Genomic DNA, 19,886 nt, shown 5'->3' on the forward strand with positions numbered 1-19,886 from the left:
AAAGTAAAGCGTACATAAATACATAATCCGTTGCACGGTAACTTCGCTGTGCCTGATGCCTCAAAAGTGTCTGCTGCCTTCTTTGCTGCTCTCAATTTTGTAAGACCCAACGTTTGCATGTTTATGTGCATCATCAGAACATAAAGCTCGTGCCGTAAAGGTAAGCATAGCAAAAAAGGCTCAGTTTGTGGAGATGGGTTTGCACAAGGCTTACCCTACGAGCGACGGTCAGGAAAGGGCACGACGCTCCTCCACTCCGCAACGCACAAAGGCGCAACGGCAGGGTTCGTCGACTCTCCGACAAGGCGCAGAGAAGGCTCCGGAGTCAGATCGCCAACAAACATGGGTTTATTCACCCAAGGTACAGCTCAGTGCTACAGTCACGGCGCTTACGGGCCAAGGCTCGCCGCAAGACCGATCGAGTACGTGCGCCCGCTGCGCTAGGGCTAACCGGGTAGCGGTCCGCCAAGCGCAATAACGAGGAGTCGCGAGAACAAAGGTCTCATGTAACCACCTCGTTGCGAGCCTGTGAGCCCTCTGCCGCGGCGAGGAAGCGCTCAGCGGACGAGAGCTCGGGGGGAGAGGGTGCCCGGGAGGCCAATCAGGGCGCGTCCCGGTGACGTGTTCTCGCGGGGCAAGTCCAATCCCGGGGGGGAGAAGCACGGTTTGCGCGGGAAAGTAGGTCCGGTGCGCTAGCCATGTCTGCCATGTTGCCGTTACGGCGGCGGTTCCCGGAGATCGAGGTAAGTGCCACACACGAGCTGGAGGACGAGGCGCGGGAAGGCACCTCGATCCCCACAAGTTTCACTGAAAACCCAAGAGATCTGCGTTAAAACGCGATAATTTCAGTGTTTGCCTTCTCTGCATTCCTCGTGATGAAAAGTATGCATGCAGCATCAGCAGTGGTCAAAACGTGCTAGGAACTTATTTATCATCATACCTTTCAGTTACTGGATTATGCTCAAACAAAGGTTTTCTGCACAAAGCGCAGATGGCACCAAGATACATGCACTCACTAATCATTGCATCTCACTCATTCTCACCTGTTCAAAAATTATGGGTGCTGAAGTTCTATCAGCACCTGATCACTACGGCTGGCCTTATTACACCACACACACATGCAGACACACAGTGTGGTCCATTTCTCTACGCAAAGATAAGCCAATACTGTCGCTGTTTTTCGCCGCACACTTTACCACACCACAAAAAACGTGGCACACTTCCATGAAAAAGCTAATATTCTTCATAGCACAATCCATCACAGATCACCTCGTGGTTCACATTCGCTAGTAAGAAAAAGGCCAGCATCACCAGATTTTCATCACGCAGTTTGACACACACTAATGTTCTTCGACAGACAATTAATACTGCTAATCTGGATGACAAGAGAATTGTGAATGTTCACGTAAAAGAAAAAAGAAATTGTGCATGTATGTGGCACCCACCTACATTAAGCACTGCACGACTTCACCATGCAGAAAGCCGGCGGCAGCTGCGTTTCGCCAACCAGGGTCACTGAACGTGCGCCAATGACATCGTGCTGTGATGTCGCCGACACGGTGTGATGCACCCCAGGAGAGGTCTATTGTTCTAAACACAGGCCAGTCATAACAATGCCAATAAGGTCTACGAGTGTGAACATGTTGACAGCAGGCTTCCTGTAATGTCTTACTGGCAGCCACTCCACCGGCTGCACCACTTTGGCTGCAAGGCCAAACCAGCACCACTTCAGCGGCAATCAGTTGCAGTTTGGTACCGGCTGACATGACGGCACGTCTGTTCAAAGCTGCCACATTTGTGACCTCGCATGCGCGGCTCATAGCCGAAACCACCTGCGGCATCCAAAATTTCAAGTCACTGGCACTAGGGGTAGGTGATGGTATTGTGATAATAGGTGATTGATGATATTGTGCAGTTCCACAAAATTGGGCATTTCAAAAATCGGTCTGCATCTGTATTTGATGTCAGTTTTTACTGCCAGAATATATATTTTCAGGCACGTGGTAACAAATATTTGATTCATTATAGTAAATAATGTGACGGATCTTTCATTTCTGACTTAATTATAGCAGCAGACTCCACAAATAAAGCATGATAAACCGATTTTTACATTTCATTTTTTATATCCCATAATTTGTTATACCCATGTACGTTATATAGACGTTCGACTATATATTAAGAAACATTACACACAAAGTAACGCATAACATTTTATAACAGAATGTAGAAAACAGATCATTCAGACACCTGTAGTGTAATAATAAGCATTACACTGAATATACATATTTTGTAGGGGCGCATGGGCAGTAATTTTTGAGATCCAAACAGTGTACTAAAGGAATCAAATCAAATCAAATGTTGAATACTTTTTGAACAATGAACAGTCACTTATACAAATACAAATATAAAACAGTGATCAGATCCGAGTTCTCATAATGTTTGCAACTTTCTGTGATTATATTGTATTTTAGAAAATATTGTTTATTAAAAGGATAAAAAGAGCTCTAGAAAAGAGACAAACAGCTTGTTCACATACACAGGGCTTTTTGGAAAGAGCAAATGATCGCTGTAAGAGCAAAGAAATCCCGACTGTCTCAGCAGCGTAGCCTGCTCGACTACGGAAGTTCACATTTATAAATACGCTATTGCTTTAGAGTTACTGTGTTATAATTCTGAAGAAATCCTATGATTAGTTTCACAATGCGCTTTTCAAAAAACGTTTATACGTAACAAGATAGTCCTAAGGTGGTAGATATATAATGCATTCAAATCACCATTTTGCAAATTTATATCACTCTGTCATCAGCAGTTCTGGATTTAAGTCCGAGAGAAATGTGTGATGAAATATTTTCTAATGATAGGCATAAAAATCTCATAGTTTGTTTTATTACGCTTATTCATTGACCATGTCCGGGAGTTCTGTGTAATGTCATTGGCCTTTCAATGTTGATAGCCTGTGATGAATTGATTTCTTGATATTGATAAGCTAGGAGCTTGGATATGCATTCCTTATAGCCAATACCAAGCAGACTGCCCATGATGATGGAAATGTCGCCAGAACATTCAGACAGTGCTGCCAGATTGCACCATGCTTTATCCAGATCACCCTTAACTCCCGAGAAGGTTACAATATATTACTTTCATAGTTATAGTATAACAGTAATAATAATCCTTATACCCTTGCAATACAGCATAGAACGCCTATAGCATAAGTCGCCAGAATTGCGAATGTACGCACTATAACCAAAACAACATTTTTCTAAGGCTGCAGAAATGCAAAGCATGTAGACCTAGCTGCCAGGCGTATCTGAGAATCTAAGCATGCGACCAGGATGTTTGCATCCATCCATTTAAATTTACGAACGTAGGAAGGTTAAGGTGGAGGTATCACTGTCGCCATCTTGCGTGTAGTTCAGATTCTCCCACCAGGCGACGCCACTCAGTCATGTTTGGAAAAAGCGAAAAAAAAAAAAAAGATCTGCTCTTCGCCGCCGCAGCATGCCCCGGGATGGCCCTCTGGCGACGCGGCGACAGGTGATTCGCCGAATTGAGGAAAAGTCCCCCTCCCCACTTCTTTTCACGAGTTGTCCCTCGCACCATTGTTGTTTTGTTGCTGCGCGTGGTGGCTTTCCCCCCACTGATACTTTCAACAATAGCTCGCTCGAACTTTGTAAAATCGTCAATGCCGATGATGACGTGGCCGTCAGGTGAGTGCAGGCCGCTGCTTCGAAAGCCGTCCCGGCAGATGGCCTGCAGACCAGTGCTCACTGCAGAACCTTGAGTGCCGTTGATCGTCAACAAGTTTTGTTTCTCTCTCTTCCAAGTGTATTTCTTTAGCATTTTTCAAAGTGCGGACCCGCTAAACGAAGGCTCTAGGCTTGAAATGGTCACTTGCTTTGTGCCTATAAAGATAAATAAAGGAAAGGGAAGCAAATTGCTACAGACCGCAGTAACTGTCTAGCGTAAGCCCCATTTACATGAATGCGACAGTGTCGCATCACATCGCATTTCTAGCGCATCGCATTCATGTAAACAGCGGCCAGGCGAGGGTAGATTTACGGGCGCTAGTTGACTCTCGCGGAGCATGTAAACGCAGGGCGCCTATCAAGTCCTTCGATGACAACCGTGAAGCTACTGAGAGGCGACGCTACTGAGAGGGGAGAACAGAGGCGAGGGCGCCTAACAATACCTTCGATGACAACCGCGAAGACACTACCGAGAAACAAGCGTGAGCCAAGGGGGGCCTCAAAATATCACCGTGCCCCGTGTCACCGACCCGACAGTGGCCACTACGCTCTCTCCACGGCTCTAGCCACTCTAGTCATTCATGTGGCGCTGTGTTCTCTGCGCTTCATGTAAACGGCGTCGCATCGCCTTTCCCAAATGCGCTTGGGAATGCGATGCGCCACTTTCGCATTCATGTAAACGGGGCTGTAGTCTGCTGACGCCTGAACAGCGGTCAGCAGTGGAGGAGAGGTGGCGGTAAAAGAGTAGGGGTAAAGGTACAGAGTAACAAGGAAATATTTAGCTTTCACTCGCACATACAGCATACAAAGTGAAAGCGCGCGAGGTGAGCCGACGATCACGGCTCAATCTGGCGCCCGCAAAAGAGGGAAGCTAAAAGGAAGCCGCCTTCCGTTGCGCGAAAAGCCGTGCGGGGATGGAAGATGGGGGGAGGGGGGGGGCAGTGCTCTCCGACAGCTACTGCGTATTTCGTGACCGCGCGCATGGGGAACCGACATCCGAACACTAGCTCAGGGCCCGTAGTTTGTAGCGATGCCTTATGACTTATTCTATACCAGTCTTATCATCCACCGCTCACGGCCGGCTGATCCCATTGATAACGCGAGCGGACCATCGCGCTGACCACTGACAAAGCGCGATTAGCGCGAAAAGGCATTATTACCGGAAAGGCATCGCTACAAAATACCGGCCCAGCTTTTGCAAGAGGCCCACCGAGAAAGCACATAGAAGCGACTGTGTTGCAGCGAAGCTGTTACATGCTAGGTTCCGCGTCCGTGTACACCGGAAGTAGGCAACTATTTTGTGGCATCCCGTTCGCTTGGTATATACCAAAATTCGCAAGGAAAGAGAGAAAGAAGGAAGGTAAGAAAGAAATCACGTGTGGCTCGTACCCGCGTTGGATATGGGGGCATGAGCCTCCGAGAGCAGGAGCGGGAGAGATCTCGTCGGCGTCGCGCCAACGCCTCGGCAGAAGATCGGGCCAGCGATGCGGAGCGTATCGTGGGCGGACTTGGCGCAGCAAATGCACTACTTGACCATCGCGCCGGGCGAAAACAAGATGCTGGTTTTCTTGCTTTTTGACGAACATGCCGAGGACGCTCAATGTTGCCAATAATTATAATATATGAATTCACTATAGCAACATTCACTACAGCAAACCCACCATTGTCACAGCTTCGCGGGCTTCCATCTTCACAGTAGTGGAAGGGCTCTGAATTTTTTTGTACTACTTTGAAATTTCTTCCTCACAGGGTGCATTGACAAAGATGCGCAACGTGATGTGCAGAAGCTAAGTATTTAGTTCTGGTGCAGAACTCGATGCATGCTTGTACTTTCAGTGCCGCACAAGATTTCCCGTTGTGTCGTAAGCGTAATGCGTGCATTATTTTCAGCTGTCCACATAGCTGACATGTAAAATAATAAAGAAATAAAGCAAAACACAGAGAGTGACGGGAATGGAAGAACGCATTCAGTGGAAAAGCTCCACCGAGGCATCAATAAGGTTGATCCTGACAAGGACCGTTCTTTTTTCTAGCTTTCTTGCTGCTAGAGGGGGCGGATTCCGCTACGTCCTATTTCGCCGTCTTCTTGGGATGCAGTATTACTCAGTACTGCAGAAATCCCAGAGAACTTGCTGGTTTTTCTCTTTTATCAGAGACCGGAGAAGGCCGCAAGTGCCGAATAGACTTCAAGTATAAGCAGCCCGGTTACCTCATGCAGCAATGGTGCAGAATTATTTCCCATTCCTTCGTCCATGTGCGGGCATGCTTTTAGCTCACTTGGTGTGGGATGGCGCGTAAGAGAAACCAGAGAATGCGCTCTTTCACGCGAGTCTTCATATCGATGCCCGTATGAGGCACTTTCTTGTGTACCCCTTTGCACAAGTATGCGTCCCGCATAAAAGTGAAATCAGCGTTTCATGTGCACCTACCGCCTAAGCAGCATGCTATTCTAATTCATGAAGAATTCGACAAGCGAACACGAAGCAATCAATGCAACCCGAAGAATACTGCTTGGGTGTCACTGTACCCTCTGCAGGAGCAAAAAGGTATTCTCTGCAGGAGTAAACACAGGAGTAAAAGAAGGCATTATGATTGTACTGATAACTGTCATTCAGTGACACGATGAATATGCGTATGTGCGTACATAAAATGTTTTTTTTTATTATATGGGTTTGTTGCAACGCTTGCCATCTGTCAGTTGCTGATGTCCTCTTGTTTGGTTGTTTCCCCAAATATACTGTAGTCATCAAGCCCGTAGCCAGGAATATTTTTCGGGAGCGGGGGGGGGGGGGGGGGGGGGGGGGGACTTGCTGAAGGCCTTGACTATTTGAGGAAAGCACATATTTTGCACTAATCATTTTCGGTAAAGATAAAAATTGCAGGGAGGGGGGGGGGGCGCTAGGGCTCCCCCCCCCCCTGCCACGGGCCTGGTAGTCGTTACAACTGTGTCACGGAACAGCAGCTATAAATGTGTAAGTTGCAGGTGCACGGTGGAGATAAGTTTTCCGGAAAGGAAATACTAGTAGGGGTGTGCGAATATTCATTACTTTCGACGAATCAAATGATGTACTGTTCAATTCGGTTTTCGAATCGCATAGTCATATTCGATTCGATTTTTCTTTGACTGTATTCGATTCGGTGACAAAAGTTATTATTCCACAGCCCCTATCAAATCGACAGCATAGTACACGTGGCTAGGCTGCTTCATTGGGGTAGAAATTACGTGCATAATCGCGCGGTCACGGGTTCGGTGGCGCACCTGCTAGATTCTGCGCGAATAGTTTTGGAGATCACGTCATTCGAGTTCCAGAGCCGCAGTACAGTGGAATGGTAAATGAAGGGGTTGCACAGAACGTTTGCTTTAGGAAATTCACACGCGCTCACCGCTGCTAGCGCTCATCGCGCCAGCGTTATGATTACGATGGCCATCGCAAGCACTCGCGCACAGCCTTGTGCGCAGCCCTCAGAAGTTGTGCATGTTTCGCCGACAGCCGTTTTCGTGGCACAGGCGTTCAATACCAAGTCCTCACATTAGCCTATGGCATAGCATCACATGATCTACACAAGCAGGGACTGCATAAACAAATTATTTGCGAGAAGTACTTCTTATAATAGTCATCGAACTATATAGTGTAAATTGTGCACGTGTTGTCTGCCGTTTTTGCGCTGTCCATGCTTTCATTTATCTCTCTCTCAACTTTTGTCTGCTGAATTCGGAGACTTTCGAGCGCATGTGAGATTGTATTCTGTTGTGCACACTGTTGTGCATGCAATGGCGGAAAAGAAATGGTGGAAAACTCTGCTCGGTCGGCTGCCATGCGCCACAACAAGCAAACTGGAGTCACTACAGTGATTTTCAAGGGTACGATGATCACTCAAAAAAGTAAGTGGGGGTGGGACCACTATGCGAGTGCGATGATTACGTGGATAAATACGATATATCTTTCAACGAGAAAAGCACCTACTGGAAATAACGTGTTTCAAAACTTCACTGGGCGTCGGAACACGTGACATTTCTTTAGTAGCACGCGGCTTGGAATGCAGCAGGTCACGCACCCATCAGCACTTTTCGCTGCAGTCTGTAAGGCTAGCTCATTGTTTGCTGCTAATCCTATCGTTCCACCGACGTCGCGTACGATAGTCAAACACAGTACCCTGCCACACACGTCGCACCTCATCGCATGGGGAAAGCAAGTTTCGCGATATCGTCGTACAAGCCTGCAAAATAGAGGGGGCGAGGGCAATTTGTAATTCTCCTTGGCACAATGGCCTAACCTGCTGGCGATCTGGCATGCACTCATGATGTACGGTGCTCGGCGCTTTCTTTCTTTCTTTCTTTATTTATTTTTCTCCCCGCAGCCACAAGTTAGTGAACTCGTGTAGGACTACATTGAAGGCGTGGTTACATTGAAGGCGTGGACACGTGTGCTTGAAGGAAGTGGGGGAGGCGCCGTGACTAGACTGAGCCAAACACTCAAACCTGGAGAAAGAATTCCCTCCGCGTTTTGCCCACTTTGTAATGTTTAGTGGCGCCACATTTGACAAACGTTGGAACTGACGTGAAACAGCTTGACATCTTTTTGCACAGATGGCGCCACCACCGAAAATCGCCTGTGAGATTTATTATTTATTTAAAATCTTCTGTTTCAAGCACTGCTTAGTAAAACTCGTGAGTGCTAGTAATTACATGACACTGTATGGTTATAGTAATGTGCAACAATTGTTGTGAATTAGCGTTTACATGAAAAAGAATGTCAATTTGCACGGACCTGGTAAACAGATAAATTAGCTAAATTCACTACTCCCCTGTAGATTCCCTAATTAACATAAGCCAATTTTCTCTTCATAGAAATGGAGATAAGGGCTTGCTTATTGAAAATTTCAGAGTTCCAGCTGGAATAGTTTTGTCCCGTCGCCGGTAATGCGTGACCAAGTATAGTCATAAATTGCCAAATGTAAGTAACAATATCTCACAAACTGTTCATTAGAACATAAAACAACTTTGCATAGACGATAAGTACACTGTCGCCTAGAAAACCACTAAATATTGTTGTCCTGAGTTCAAAAGGAAAAAAGATATTCATTCATAAACTTTTGTAGTTTTGCCCATTTTTATTGGCGCCTATATAAATTTCTAATTGCTTTACACGCAATTTCTCTTCATAGAAACCTTCTATAACATTTCATTTAAAGACACAGCAAATTTCATTTTGTTATGTTGAACAGTTTAGTCGGAATGGCAGTACAGCGGAGAGTATCACAGCAAAAACACCGTTTTTTGCTCCCACTGTTTTGACTGCCGTTAGGTGACGCTTCAGGCTAGGCGATAATACTAGGCATCATTGGAAAGCGCAGAAAGTAAGCTTTCTAACGCAATAAAGTTCACATTTGTCCAATGAGCGCAGGAAGCACAGTGCGTCCACAAACAATGACTAAAATGCCGAGCACGTGCCGCCGGAGTGGGACCGCCACCTTAATGTTTGAGGTGCAGTCTTTGCATGAAGCAAAGTAAAAAAAAAAAAAAAAAGTTAGAGGAAATAAGTTGCTGACTAAACTTTCAGACCTGCTCGATTAGTCTAATTTTCTCCAGCACCGCACCGCATCAACTCCACGGAACTAATGTAGAACGGTGATCAAAATTACGGGTGCCATGCAGTATCTCGTTCTATTTCTCGCACTGATTCATGAACGCGCAAAAAACATGGCGACTGTGAATCAAGCTGCTGCCATTCGAGAGTTGCCAGTGACCTCCCTCTAGTTGTCGAGGTGTTTTCTCCACGTTCCATGTGCCGTACAGTTACTGCGACATATTGCAATGATTCAGCGCAAAACATCAGCTTTGGTCGCCGACTCCCAACGACGCATGCTCATTAGGCCTATCCTGCGGGAGTGTCAGGTGGCATGCCGTTGCTGGGGGCTTGCCCTTGATACATTCGTACCCATAGATGATGAGATCTATGCATGTGATCGTGCGTACAGGCGGATCTTACAGCAGTGTGGGTAAAGCAGAGTTTGGTTTCTCGGGCAATCAGCTGCAACAACTGCTGCAAATGCTTACCAAGTTTCTATGTGCGCGTACTGGTAGGAACGGCGGAAGCTTGCATGTGAACACAAAGCGTCAAAGCTTTTAACTAAATTTGTAGAACACTGCTTAAACTGCCAGCAGCCAAGGCATAGCTTTACCATCAGCAAAGATTTCTCTGTCGCCGAGGCAACCCCCGCGCGCCCGCATCATGCTGCCGCCGCCTTTATTATTTTAATATACCTTGTTCGTTCGCTCTATGTCTTCTCCGCATTGTCCTCGTTGCTTTGCACTCCCATTGGCTGTGCACCTCGTTGAAAAGCAGGCTCGCTATCGTGCTTTTCCATGGAAACCGCATTAGAACCAGCATTTTGTCTCGCGCGACTGCACTGTAAGCGGTATGTGTACACATGAAGTTCTATGGGAGGGACGACGGGAGGCCAAAAAAGACCGCGTTATAGCCCGTTCTGCATCATAAGGAGTTAGGTTTAGGTTATAAATGGTCTAAGCTGTAGGTTATAAGGACGTTCCATCTCCGTTGCCACAGTGTCAGCAACACTAGCCAACACTTCTAGGCCTAATCCTGTACACATAGAAAAAAAAAGGGGGAGGATGGTTTAATTGCCCCCAAAGGGCTAACCAATGAATTAAACAAAACTTTAACAAGCAAAGCACTACACAGATAATAACCTGGAAGATGTGACCACCCTCGTGGGATATTATCTTTTCATTCCCATTTCCTCATTAATTCTTCAATCAACATAATTATTTTGCTCTATGCTTTCTCCGGCTTTGTTGTATATTGCCTACACATATTCTTAACTTCAAATAGGCAGCAGTATATCTAAGCATCACCAATACAGACGAGTGAGGCATCTAATTAACAGAATTTATCATGACTTGGTATATTATCACACATTCAGTCTTTTGAAGGCATATGAAATCAAATCAAATTAAATAAAATGGTATTTCAACATACAACTGATGTTGAGGACCGTGTACAAAAAGCCAGCAAGACTCGACATGATCCATGGGCCTGTTTTACAGGCAGCAACAAAGGATGAACACAGCTTAACACATGAGAATAGAAAAAAAAAAAAGGATTTCCACACTAATAACTCTGAAAATATTATAGGAATGACTACGAGGAAGTATTAGAAAAAAGTAAAGCACACATAATGAGTAATTCTCAGAAATATAGCTAGCCAATGACACATTACAAAAAACTCAAGAAATAGTCACAAAAAATGCAGCATTATAACATGAATGTTATAGGACACAATATATATGGAATATTTCATACAGCAGCATATACAGAAGCAATAATTATATAAAAAATGAATGAGGAATCATTTATACAAGATGGATGAGCATTTATTTGTTGCACCTTCACAGAAAGGAATATCACATGAACATAGCCACTGTAATGCACAGCAATCTCATTGCTAAAAATGCCCCTGCAACTGCCTAGATTGTACAAACGAACATTGTACGAACCAGCGTGGCAGTCCCACATTTAAAGGGACCCTGAAATGCGCCATAGAAAGCTTGTTGAGTGGCAGCACTGATGGTGATTTTGTGTACTGCACAGACAGAGTGATGCTATTATCATTGGTTAAAAATGTAATGTGCAATTTACATTTGCACGATATTGCGAGTACAGTAGAACCTCGTTGATACGACTTTGCTTTGTACAATTTCCCGAAGCCAACGTCCACAAGTGAGAACACAAAAAATGACCCGATACATTTATGGTTGCTTTTTACCAATTAAAGGGTTCCTCAAACGATTTGGACAAATTCTGTAGACATATAGGGTACGGCTACAGTAAAACATTTGCGCCACAATTGAAGTGAAGCGTCCCGTATTTAGAGCCACGGACGATTACAAGTCGCCCTCCTCCCCCTAGGCATGCTTTTTCTCTTCAACACGTTTGCCGAGCAACTGGGGCTAAGCTCCGCCTTCACTGGTTCTGCATTATGATGTGACGTCGTGATGCCTGCTTTCAGTGATTTGGAGCCAGCATGCTAAGCCCCTCTGCTGAAAGCTCAAAAAATTATCAATGACGGAAAGCGAGTAGTCAATCCGGATAGCTTGCTCGACTGATGTCCCGCACGTTTGTTACGTAGATGGTGACAGGGAGTCTGAAATCTCAGGGTACCGGCGCCGCTGCAATCGGTAGCAATGCACATTTTAAAATCTTATAAGTAGGGGTGCGCGAATATTCCCAAATTTTGTATACTGAATCAAATACTGTCCTATTCAATACGGTCTTCAAATCGAATAGTCACTATTCGTAAATAGGAATACTTTGCTAATAGTTTCTGATATTTTAGGTTGTCCACTCTGTGCAATTAAACACAAAATTGGAACAAAAGTACAATATTTTCATCCCCGCGGGCATAACATACGTATAAAACTTGAGAACCTAGTAGTGCAACAGGCTACGTTACAGGGATCATTCCAACTTTTCGAAAGTCCAATATATGCGAACAAACTGCTTAATTGTTTCTACGTTAGTGCATTTTGATAAACAGCACTTAAGAATACGCAATGTCATGACAGAAAGATGCTAAGCTTATGACTATGTACTACTATGTGAATACCGTTTTACATCAATTGTGAAAATGGCCGCTTATTATTCAAAAAAAGGTCAAAGGCCTGCGCGGCACACGCAGCACAGTCACAGCGTAAGCTGGTGGAGTGGCTCAAGAGTAGCTCCAATTTCGGCACCACGCACACCAGGGTCTTCGCGAGATAGTCTTTTTGCCTCGTTTTGACGAGAACGATCTGAACTGTTCGCCGGCGTCGATGGCGAGCTGCGCACGATGCGTTCGCAGGCACGTTAACTAGGTAGATGGCGCCATCATACTAGCGCAGACTAGTATGAACGGCCACAAGTTCAGTTCAGTTCAGACTAAACCGGAGACTGGGGATCACATTGTTGTTGTTTCTTTTGCGCGCCTCGTTTGAATGGCATCTTGTCGTCTGCATCTTAACTAGATGGCACCACCCTACTGGCGGAGACTCGGATCGGCTGCGTCTGCGTATGAAGGTTTTTTTTTTTTCCCCCACTATCACAAGCGCTTGCGTGGCTCAGTGGTAAAGTATCCAACTCGTGCGCAGCGGCCCTGGGTTCGATCCCAGCGGAGACCAGGTACTTTTTTTTTCTCTTTTCCAGCGAGAGCGGTTACGCAGCGGGGGCGGCGGCGGCATCATCGCGACCCGAAACGGCTATTGGAATGAGCCCATAATAGCTTACGCTGTAAAACTTTTTGAAAAATATTCAATATTCGATTCGCTTCTGGCACTATTCGTGTCGTATTGACACGCATACTTATTTATCCTTTTCTCGGGGACTGCATTTCCCCTGCTAACAACTTAATGTTGCCGCTCATTTGCACACCCCTACTTATAATAAATTATGTGCTGTACGAGCAGCGTTTGAATGTATCACTTAATGATCAGAAGGACCTGTCCCAACAACTCAGTACGTTTCTACAAAAATTGGCAAAATCGTTCCAGGGTTCCTTTCATACGTTCCCGGAAATTAAGATCTTTCGCCACCAGCGTTCAGTGCATTGCCAAACTGCAAATGTCTTTTCTATTGTGTTTTGTAAACATGTGAACAAGGTTCTACTGTACTGCAATAAAAGCTATGTCTTTACCTTTTACAACCAATTTAAGTATCGCACAACCATTGGCAAAGTGTTGAAATCATGAGAATCGCACATCACATGCCGAGCACTTTGGTATGACAATGGTCGCCTTGCGGAAGCTGTTGCGATAATAAAAGTGATGCCATGGCCTCACAGATTACACAGTACGCGGCCAGATCAGGGAGGCCATGGGTTCACGATGAACAGGCAGAGCAGGCTTGGCAACCGTGGCGTGCCGACTTCTGCTAACGCCCAGCTGCTATTGGTGTCACCACATGACTTCATGGCACAGTGAAATGTGGCATTTAGAGCACCTGTTTCGAGCACCTAAAATTCCAGCGGAGGTTGAGGTTAACTCTCACTTTGCTTGTATTTTGAATTTTTTATGAGCCATAACATGGGTTTGTGTGGGTCGATTTTCATCATTTCTCTTACTCTTTGTTTTATGATATGCTAAGAATAGATCTATAGCAAATATGGTGACCCAGAAAGAGCGTTCGAGGGCTCCTTTAGGAGCATAGCACTTGTGCTACCTGCTGCAGCAGAACACCCTACAGCACGCTACACGTCTGTAGAGTCATAATTCAAACTCTAGTTCAACATGGCTGTTCACCTACTTACAGTATCATGATGCTGTGTTCTCTCATGTCTGCTCAAGCACTAGGCCTGCGCAAAGGCCTTGCAGCAGATGGTGCAAGGGTTTGGTCAGCCTCCAGCGTTAATGCACAGGCGTTTCCTCGTGATATATTTATGCGAGAAACTTGAACTACTCTACAGTTTCATGGTGATGTGTTTTTTTATGTCTGCTTAAGTTACCAGCACGTGCAAAGGACTTGGAGCAGACAGTGCAATGGTGTGGTCGGTCATCTGTATGAACGAGCAGATGTTGCTTCATGGCAGTCTTCTGCGAGAATTTCCGAGTGCATAAAGGGCACTGAAATGGCTTCTCGCCTGAGTGGGTGTGCAGGTGTTCCTTCATGTTGGACTTGCGCGAGAAGCTCTGAGGGCATGAAGGGCATCGAAATGGCTTCACGCCTGTGTGGGTGCGCAGGTGTTCCTGAAGCTTGTACTTTTGTGAGAATCTCTGAAGGCATGAAGAGCAATGATATGGCTTCTCGCCTGTGTGGGTGCGCAGGTGTTTCTTCATGGTGGACTGATGCGAGAAGCTCCGAGGGCATGAAGGGCATTGAAATGGCTTCTCGTCAGTGTGGATTCGCAGGTGTTCCTTCATGCTGAAGTTACGTGAGAAGCTTTGAGGGCATAAAGGACACTGTAATGGCTTCTCACCTGTGTGGGTGCGCAGGTGGGCTTTCAGGTGTGTTTTTCGTGAGAAGCTTTGAGGGCACGAAGGGCATTGAAATGGCTTCTCACCGGTGTGGCTGCGCAGGTGGTCTTTTAGGTGGGCCGTTTGTGAGAAGCTCCGAGGGCATGAAGGGCACTGAAATGGCCGCTCACCCGTGTGAATGCACAGGTGCCTCTTCAGGGTGTCTCTTCTTGAGAAGTTCTGAGGGCACAAATGGCACTTAAACAGACGCTCGCCAGTATGGACCCTGACATGTGCTTCCAAACGAAACAGTTTATCAGCCTCATAGCCACGGGGGTTATCTTGTTGGAAGCATCCCTGCTGTGAATTGTCACCGTTGGCTGTTGACGGAGAAATAGAAGGCCTCGATGCTGCACAAATAAAACAAGAGTAGTACTATGAAATGCAAAAAAAGAACACAGATAGTAAAATTAATGATAAGCTTTTTTTTGGGGGGGGGGGGTTTCAGGGTGATTACAGGTATGACAGCACATAGGACGCATAGTGGTCCTTTTTGAGTTTCTCGATATTCCTGCATCCGAATGCTTAATGACCCTAATTGTGACCTGTATAAATTATTTTTCAGAAAGGCAAAAAATTACAACGTGACAGAATCTGGAGTGTTTGAAGACGTTCACGGATTTCTACGGCCCTTAGAGAACAGTGCCAGAAACCTTCGACCCTGCCCTGCTTGCTCTGTGATCCTCAACGAGCACTCGGGATTTGAAGGCCATATTTGGCATTTGCAAAACTTATATTCGCTAGCGCGACAAATTTCTCATATGAGACTTCATTAGTGCGTTTATTTTTGATCACATGCCGAACCTTGGCAATCTTTTCGCAAGTTGAGATTGTAAAGAGCCGGCTAGAACATGCCCTATTTTTCTACGCGGCGTATAGCCTGCCAACTCTTACAACCCACACGCCCTTACAGAATAGCCCAGAAAGAAAATACGCAATAATTCTGGGAGATGAAAAAAATTCGCCAGAGACGCTACGGAATGCTTACGTGTGGGAATGAGAAAGCATTATATTCCCTTTCGTGAAATGTTATTTCCCGCGCAAGCTCTCGCCTGCATTCTAATTGGCCCTCGGTAAGGCCAACCAAAATGCGATAAGCATCTCAACACGTTCTCTTGCTCGCCAGGAGTTCATAACTCGAAGGAGCACTCAGCTGCATTCAATTGGACATTAACCCTTTTAAATTTTATGCTCATTTTATACACTCATGACATGACGCCACTTCGTCCCCACTGACTGCACCGTCACATGCCCAATGACACATGCACTAGGCCACACCTTTAGTATGACGTCACGTGCAATGATGCATGCACTAGGCACACCTTTAGTCAACCAGAACCATGGAGCTGGCGTGTCATGGAGGAAGCGTGCTCGTGTCACACCCCAGAGGCCAACCAGACCGAAATTTACGAAATTTTCTTTTCAAAGCCCTTGATTTTTTACAAGTTTTTACTCTGTGCTGTCGGCCATTTTTGGTACGATCGCCTGGTGACGAAGCCACCGCCACGAGATTTTCGCGTGATGGGACACATAATGCTTTCACATTAAAAATTACTTATACCATGAGAATAACTGAAGTGTTTACAAAAGCAATCTCGAGTACAAACGACTTCATGTAGTATCTTCGGCCAGCGACTTTTTTCTCCTTTTTAGGTGATCTCCTTTTTAGGCGATGCTGGGCCATTGAGCGCAGCTTATTGCGATTCGAGTTGTACTTTGGCTGCGCTGTGTGCACTATTAGCTAGCTAGCTGGTAGAGAGCAAAACGGTGACTCATATAGAGGAGGATAACGAGCGGCCATGAAGGAGGGAAGAAGCTTCAACATGCAAGGAGGATGGGGTTACCTAGGAGATACTGTATTTACTCGATTCTAACGCGTTCTCAATGGTAACGCGGACCCGTTTTCCGTGACCGAAAAAAGAAAAAAAATTCCTTTACAGTACTGCAAACCTCATGCTTTCATACAAAAATATAACTTTCTCTCATTTGGAAAAACAAAGATTTACCCCTGATGCACTAAAGTTACAATGAATAAAAAAAGTCGCAGTTTCGCCCGAAAGGCGAAGCATCGATTGTGACAGCAAATTAGTAGACAGCTATACAAAGGATAGCAGTTTTATCGGCAGTATAAACTTGCAAACATTTGCATACTAACTAAATTAGCAAGCATGGTGTCATGCGCACACAAGCAAACATAAGCACATCTCGCTCGTACTAAAGTATAGACCACTTATAACGTAACCGCTTATAGTGCAGGACCGGATATAACACAGTCTTTTCAGACTCCCGTTAATTTTTCCATAGCACTCTATGTACATGCATATCGCTTATACAGTAGAACCCCGCTGTTACGTTCCTGGGTGCTGCGTTTTCCCGGCTGTTACGTTGTTTTCGGCCGGTCCCGGCACAGCTCCCATAGAACCCAATGCATTGGTAACCCCGCTGTAACGTTGCAAGTGTGGTACCGTTCCCGCATTATACGTTGCGAACTGCCACCCCGCGCCGGCCCGAGCGGCCATTTTGACTTTTCATGTTCCTTGGCTTGGTTGCTTGACGATGGCATTGGCCGCCCAAACTGCCGAAGGCGAGACTTATGACGTATTTTTGGTTTCTGCCAGCAAAGCACTTGAGATCCGTATTTCCTTTCTGAAGATGGTGTCTATGACACGTTGCAACCCTAAAATTGGTTTTGGCTCATAGATGTACCGTATAATGTCAAAGGGCGATAACGCCGTTGCCGCGTACCGTATGCTGTATGTGCGAGTGAAAGTGTGCGAGGGGAGCCGACGACCGCATCTAAATCTCGCGCGCGAAAGAAAGAAAAGCAGGGAGGAAGCGCGTCTTCTTCCGTTGCGTTCGAAGCACTGGCGAGGGAGCAAGGGGGGAGGAATAGCGGGCGGCGCCGCGCGGTCCGTATCTTGAAAGCGATCTACGTTGGGGGCTGAGTCTACGCAGTGTAGGTGCGTCGTAGCTTTGTGCGTGCTGAGTGTTCTCGGCGCTCAGTTTGCATTGAAACGATAGCTTCTGCAGCGATGCTCAAGTTCCTCACGCCAGTCCACGCTCATCGAGTGTGATGTGTTCATCTTTGTCTGTCAGGGCTGACACCGTGCTTGTTAATATAGTTAATAAGCGAATGTTTACAAGCTTATACGGACAATAAAACTACTATTCTTACTTTGTCTACTAATTTGCTATTGCAATCGATACTTCGGCTGTCAGCCGAAACTACGACTTTTTTTCACACGTAAGAATTAAAATACTTTGTGTGCAGTTCAACACCCTACTCCCCATTTCTCAATTTTTCCTGTTTCCCGGCTCTTGCATTTCCCTGCTCTTATGTTTTTTTTTTACGGTCCCGTGAAAAACGTATCAGCAGGGTTCTACTGTAGTGTGTTAGGATAGTTTGCTGTTTGTTTTTCTTAATTATAATTTTTCTGTTTGAGATAAATGTTCTTCTACATATTTGCTTTCTGTCTCTGTTCATTTCTGGAGCGCTGAAATTCGTGACAGGCACTTCATATGCAACTTTGCTGCGCTTGCGTCTCCGCTCCATCAACTCCTCTCAAATAACACCCCCTTCGTTTGGTCCGCCAAATGTGAAAGTGCCTTTTTGACACTCAAGCAGGCCCTGACGTCGGACCCGGTACTGTGCCACTTTGACCAAAGAGCAGCTACTATCATTCACACTGATGCCAGCATTCATGGTCTGGGTGCTGTTCTCCAGCAACATGACACCACCTTGCGTGAACAAGTCGTTGCATACGCCAGTCGGACGCTGACTGCTGCTGAGAAAAATTACACCATCACCGAACAAGAGTGCTTTGCTGTTGTTTGGGCAGTGCAAAAGCTTCGGCCATACCTCCACTGTCGTCACTTTACAGTCGTCACCGACCATAACGCACTGTGCTGGCAATGGTCGCTAAAGCACCTATCGGGTTCGCCTTGGTTGCTGGGTGATCCGTTTACAGGAGTACGATTTCGATGTTACCTGCAGGTCTGGAAAGAGTCACCAAGACGCAGATGCTCTATCTCGTTGCCCTTTGCGGAGCAATAATGACTCAGCATCGCCTAATCGTACTGACGTACAGCCCAAGCACACTTCATCACCCTTGTCCGTCTCATCACTCGACTGGCTGAAACCTAATCACCAATCTGTCCTTGTTTCCCACCAACGTGCCGACCCATACTGCCGAACTATTCTCGACAGCATACAAGGTTTTGATTCACCTTTGAATGCCCCACTCAGTCAACAACTTAAACAAATCAAGCTTCACGATGGGAGTTTGCATCGCTATATTTATCATGTCGATGGCAACAAATGGGTACCCATCATACCACAGTTTCTGCAATGTGAGGTGCTTGAAGCCTTTCATGATGATCCGACGGCAGGTCATCTCGGCTGCCACAAGACATACGACAGAATACAAAGTCGGTGCTCTTCGCCTGGCCTCTCTTCTGCCGTAGCCAGGTACGTCGCATCATGTTTCTTTGTCAATGCCGCAAACGACCTATGACTCCTCCTTCTGGTCTTTTGCAACCTCTTCCTTGCCCCGCTTCACCCTTCGAGGTCGTTGGAATAGACTTGTATGGTCCTCTTCCCAAGACCTCCAATGGCAATCGCTGGATTGTTATGGCTGTAGACCATCTGACACGCTACGCCAAGACAGCCTGTATACAATCTGGGAGTGCCGCTGAAGTTGCCGATTTCTTTCTACACAACATCCTCTTACCTCACAGAGCTCCGCGCGTTCTCCTCAGCGACCGCACAAAGCCTTCCTCTTGTCTCTTCTTACCGTAGTTCTGTGCGCCGCAAACACCGTTCACAAGACCACTTCGAGTTACCACCTGCAGACCAATGGCTTGACAGAGTGTTTTCATCACACTCTATCGGATATGATTGCAATGTACATCAGCCCCGACCACACCAACTGGGATGCAATTGCTCCATTTGTGACGTTTGCTTACAATATGGCTATGCAACACACCACCAGCTTTTCTCCATTTTTCCTCATCTATGGCCGCTCACCTAGTTTCGTTCTGGACGTCTCGTTCCTTATGGCTCCCATGTTCTCAGCAACACCCTTCTCAGAACAATTTTGCCTCACCTCGAAGCCTGCTGTCATCAAGCCCGCATT

At 46.1% G+C, this 19,886-nt stretch overlaps 3 protein-coding genes across 12 annotated transcripts in view; 2 read left to right on the forward strand and 1 right to left on the reverse strand.

Annotated features, from left to right (window-relative positions):
- Positions 1-19,886, forward strand: part of LOC119453871 (zinc finger protein 675-like) — a 2,199,134-nt gene that overhangs the window by 950,711 nt on the left and 1,228,537 nt on the right. The window lies entirely within an intron of this gene.
- Positions 1-19,886, forward strand: part of LOC119454549 (gastrula zinc finger protein XlCGF57.1-like) — a 1,708,166-nt gene that overhangs the window by 586,830 nt on the left and 1,101,450 nt on the right. The window lies entirely within an intron of this gene.
- LOC119453877 (gastrula zinc finger protein XlCGF8.2DB) overlaps positions 1-19,886 on the reverse strand; it is a 439,553-nt gene that overhangs the window by 25,695 nt on the left and 393,972 nt on the right. For 8 of the 10 annotated variants that reach the window (XM_049666989.1, XM_049666982.1, XM_049666987.1 and 5 more), the window contains one exon: positions 10,717-15,101. The exons of the other annotated variants lie outside the window; for them this stretch is intronic. In XM_049666989.1, the coding sequence (XP_049522946.1) occupies positions 14,194-15,101 (908 nt within the window). In that variant the 3' untranslated portion in view covers positions 10,717-14,193. Of the gene's footprint in view, positions 1-10,716; positions 15,102-19,886 lie in introns of those variants that run through there. 10 annotated transcript variants of the gene reach the window in all.

Source organism: Dermacentor silvarum, chromosome 5 (assembly GCF_013339745.2).
Source record: "Dermacentor silvarum isolate Dsil-2018 chromosome 5, BIME_Dsil_1.4, whole genome shotgun sequence".
Classification (NCBI taxonomy): domain Eukaryota; kingdom Metazoa; phylum Arthropoda; class Arachnida; order Ixodida; family Ixodidae; genus Dermacentor; species Dermacentor silvarum.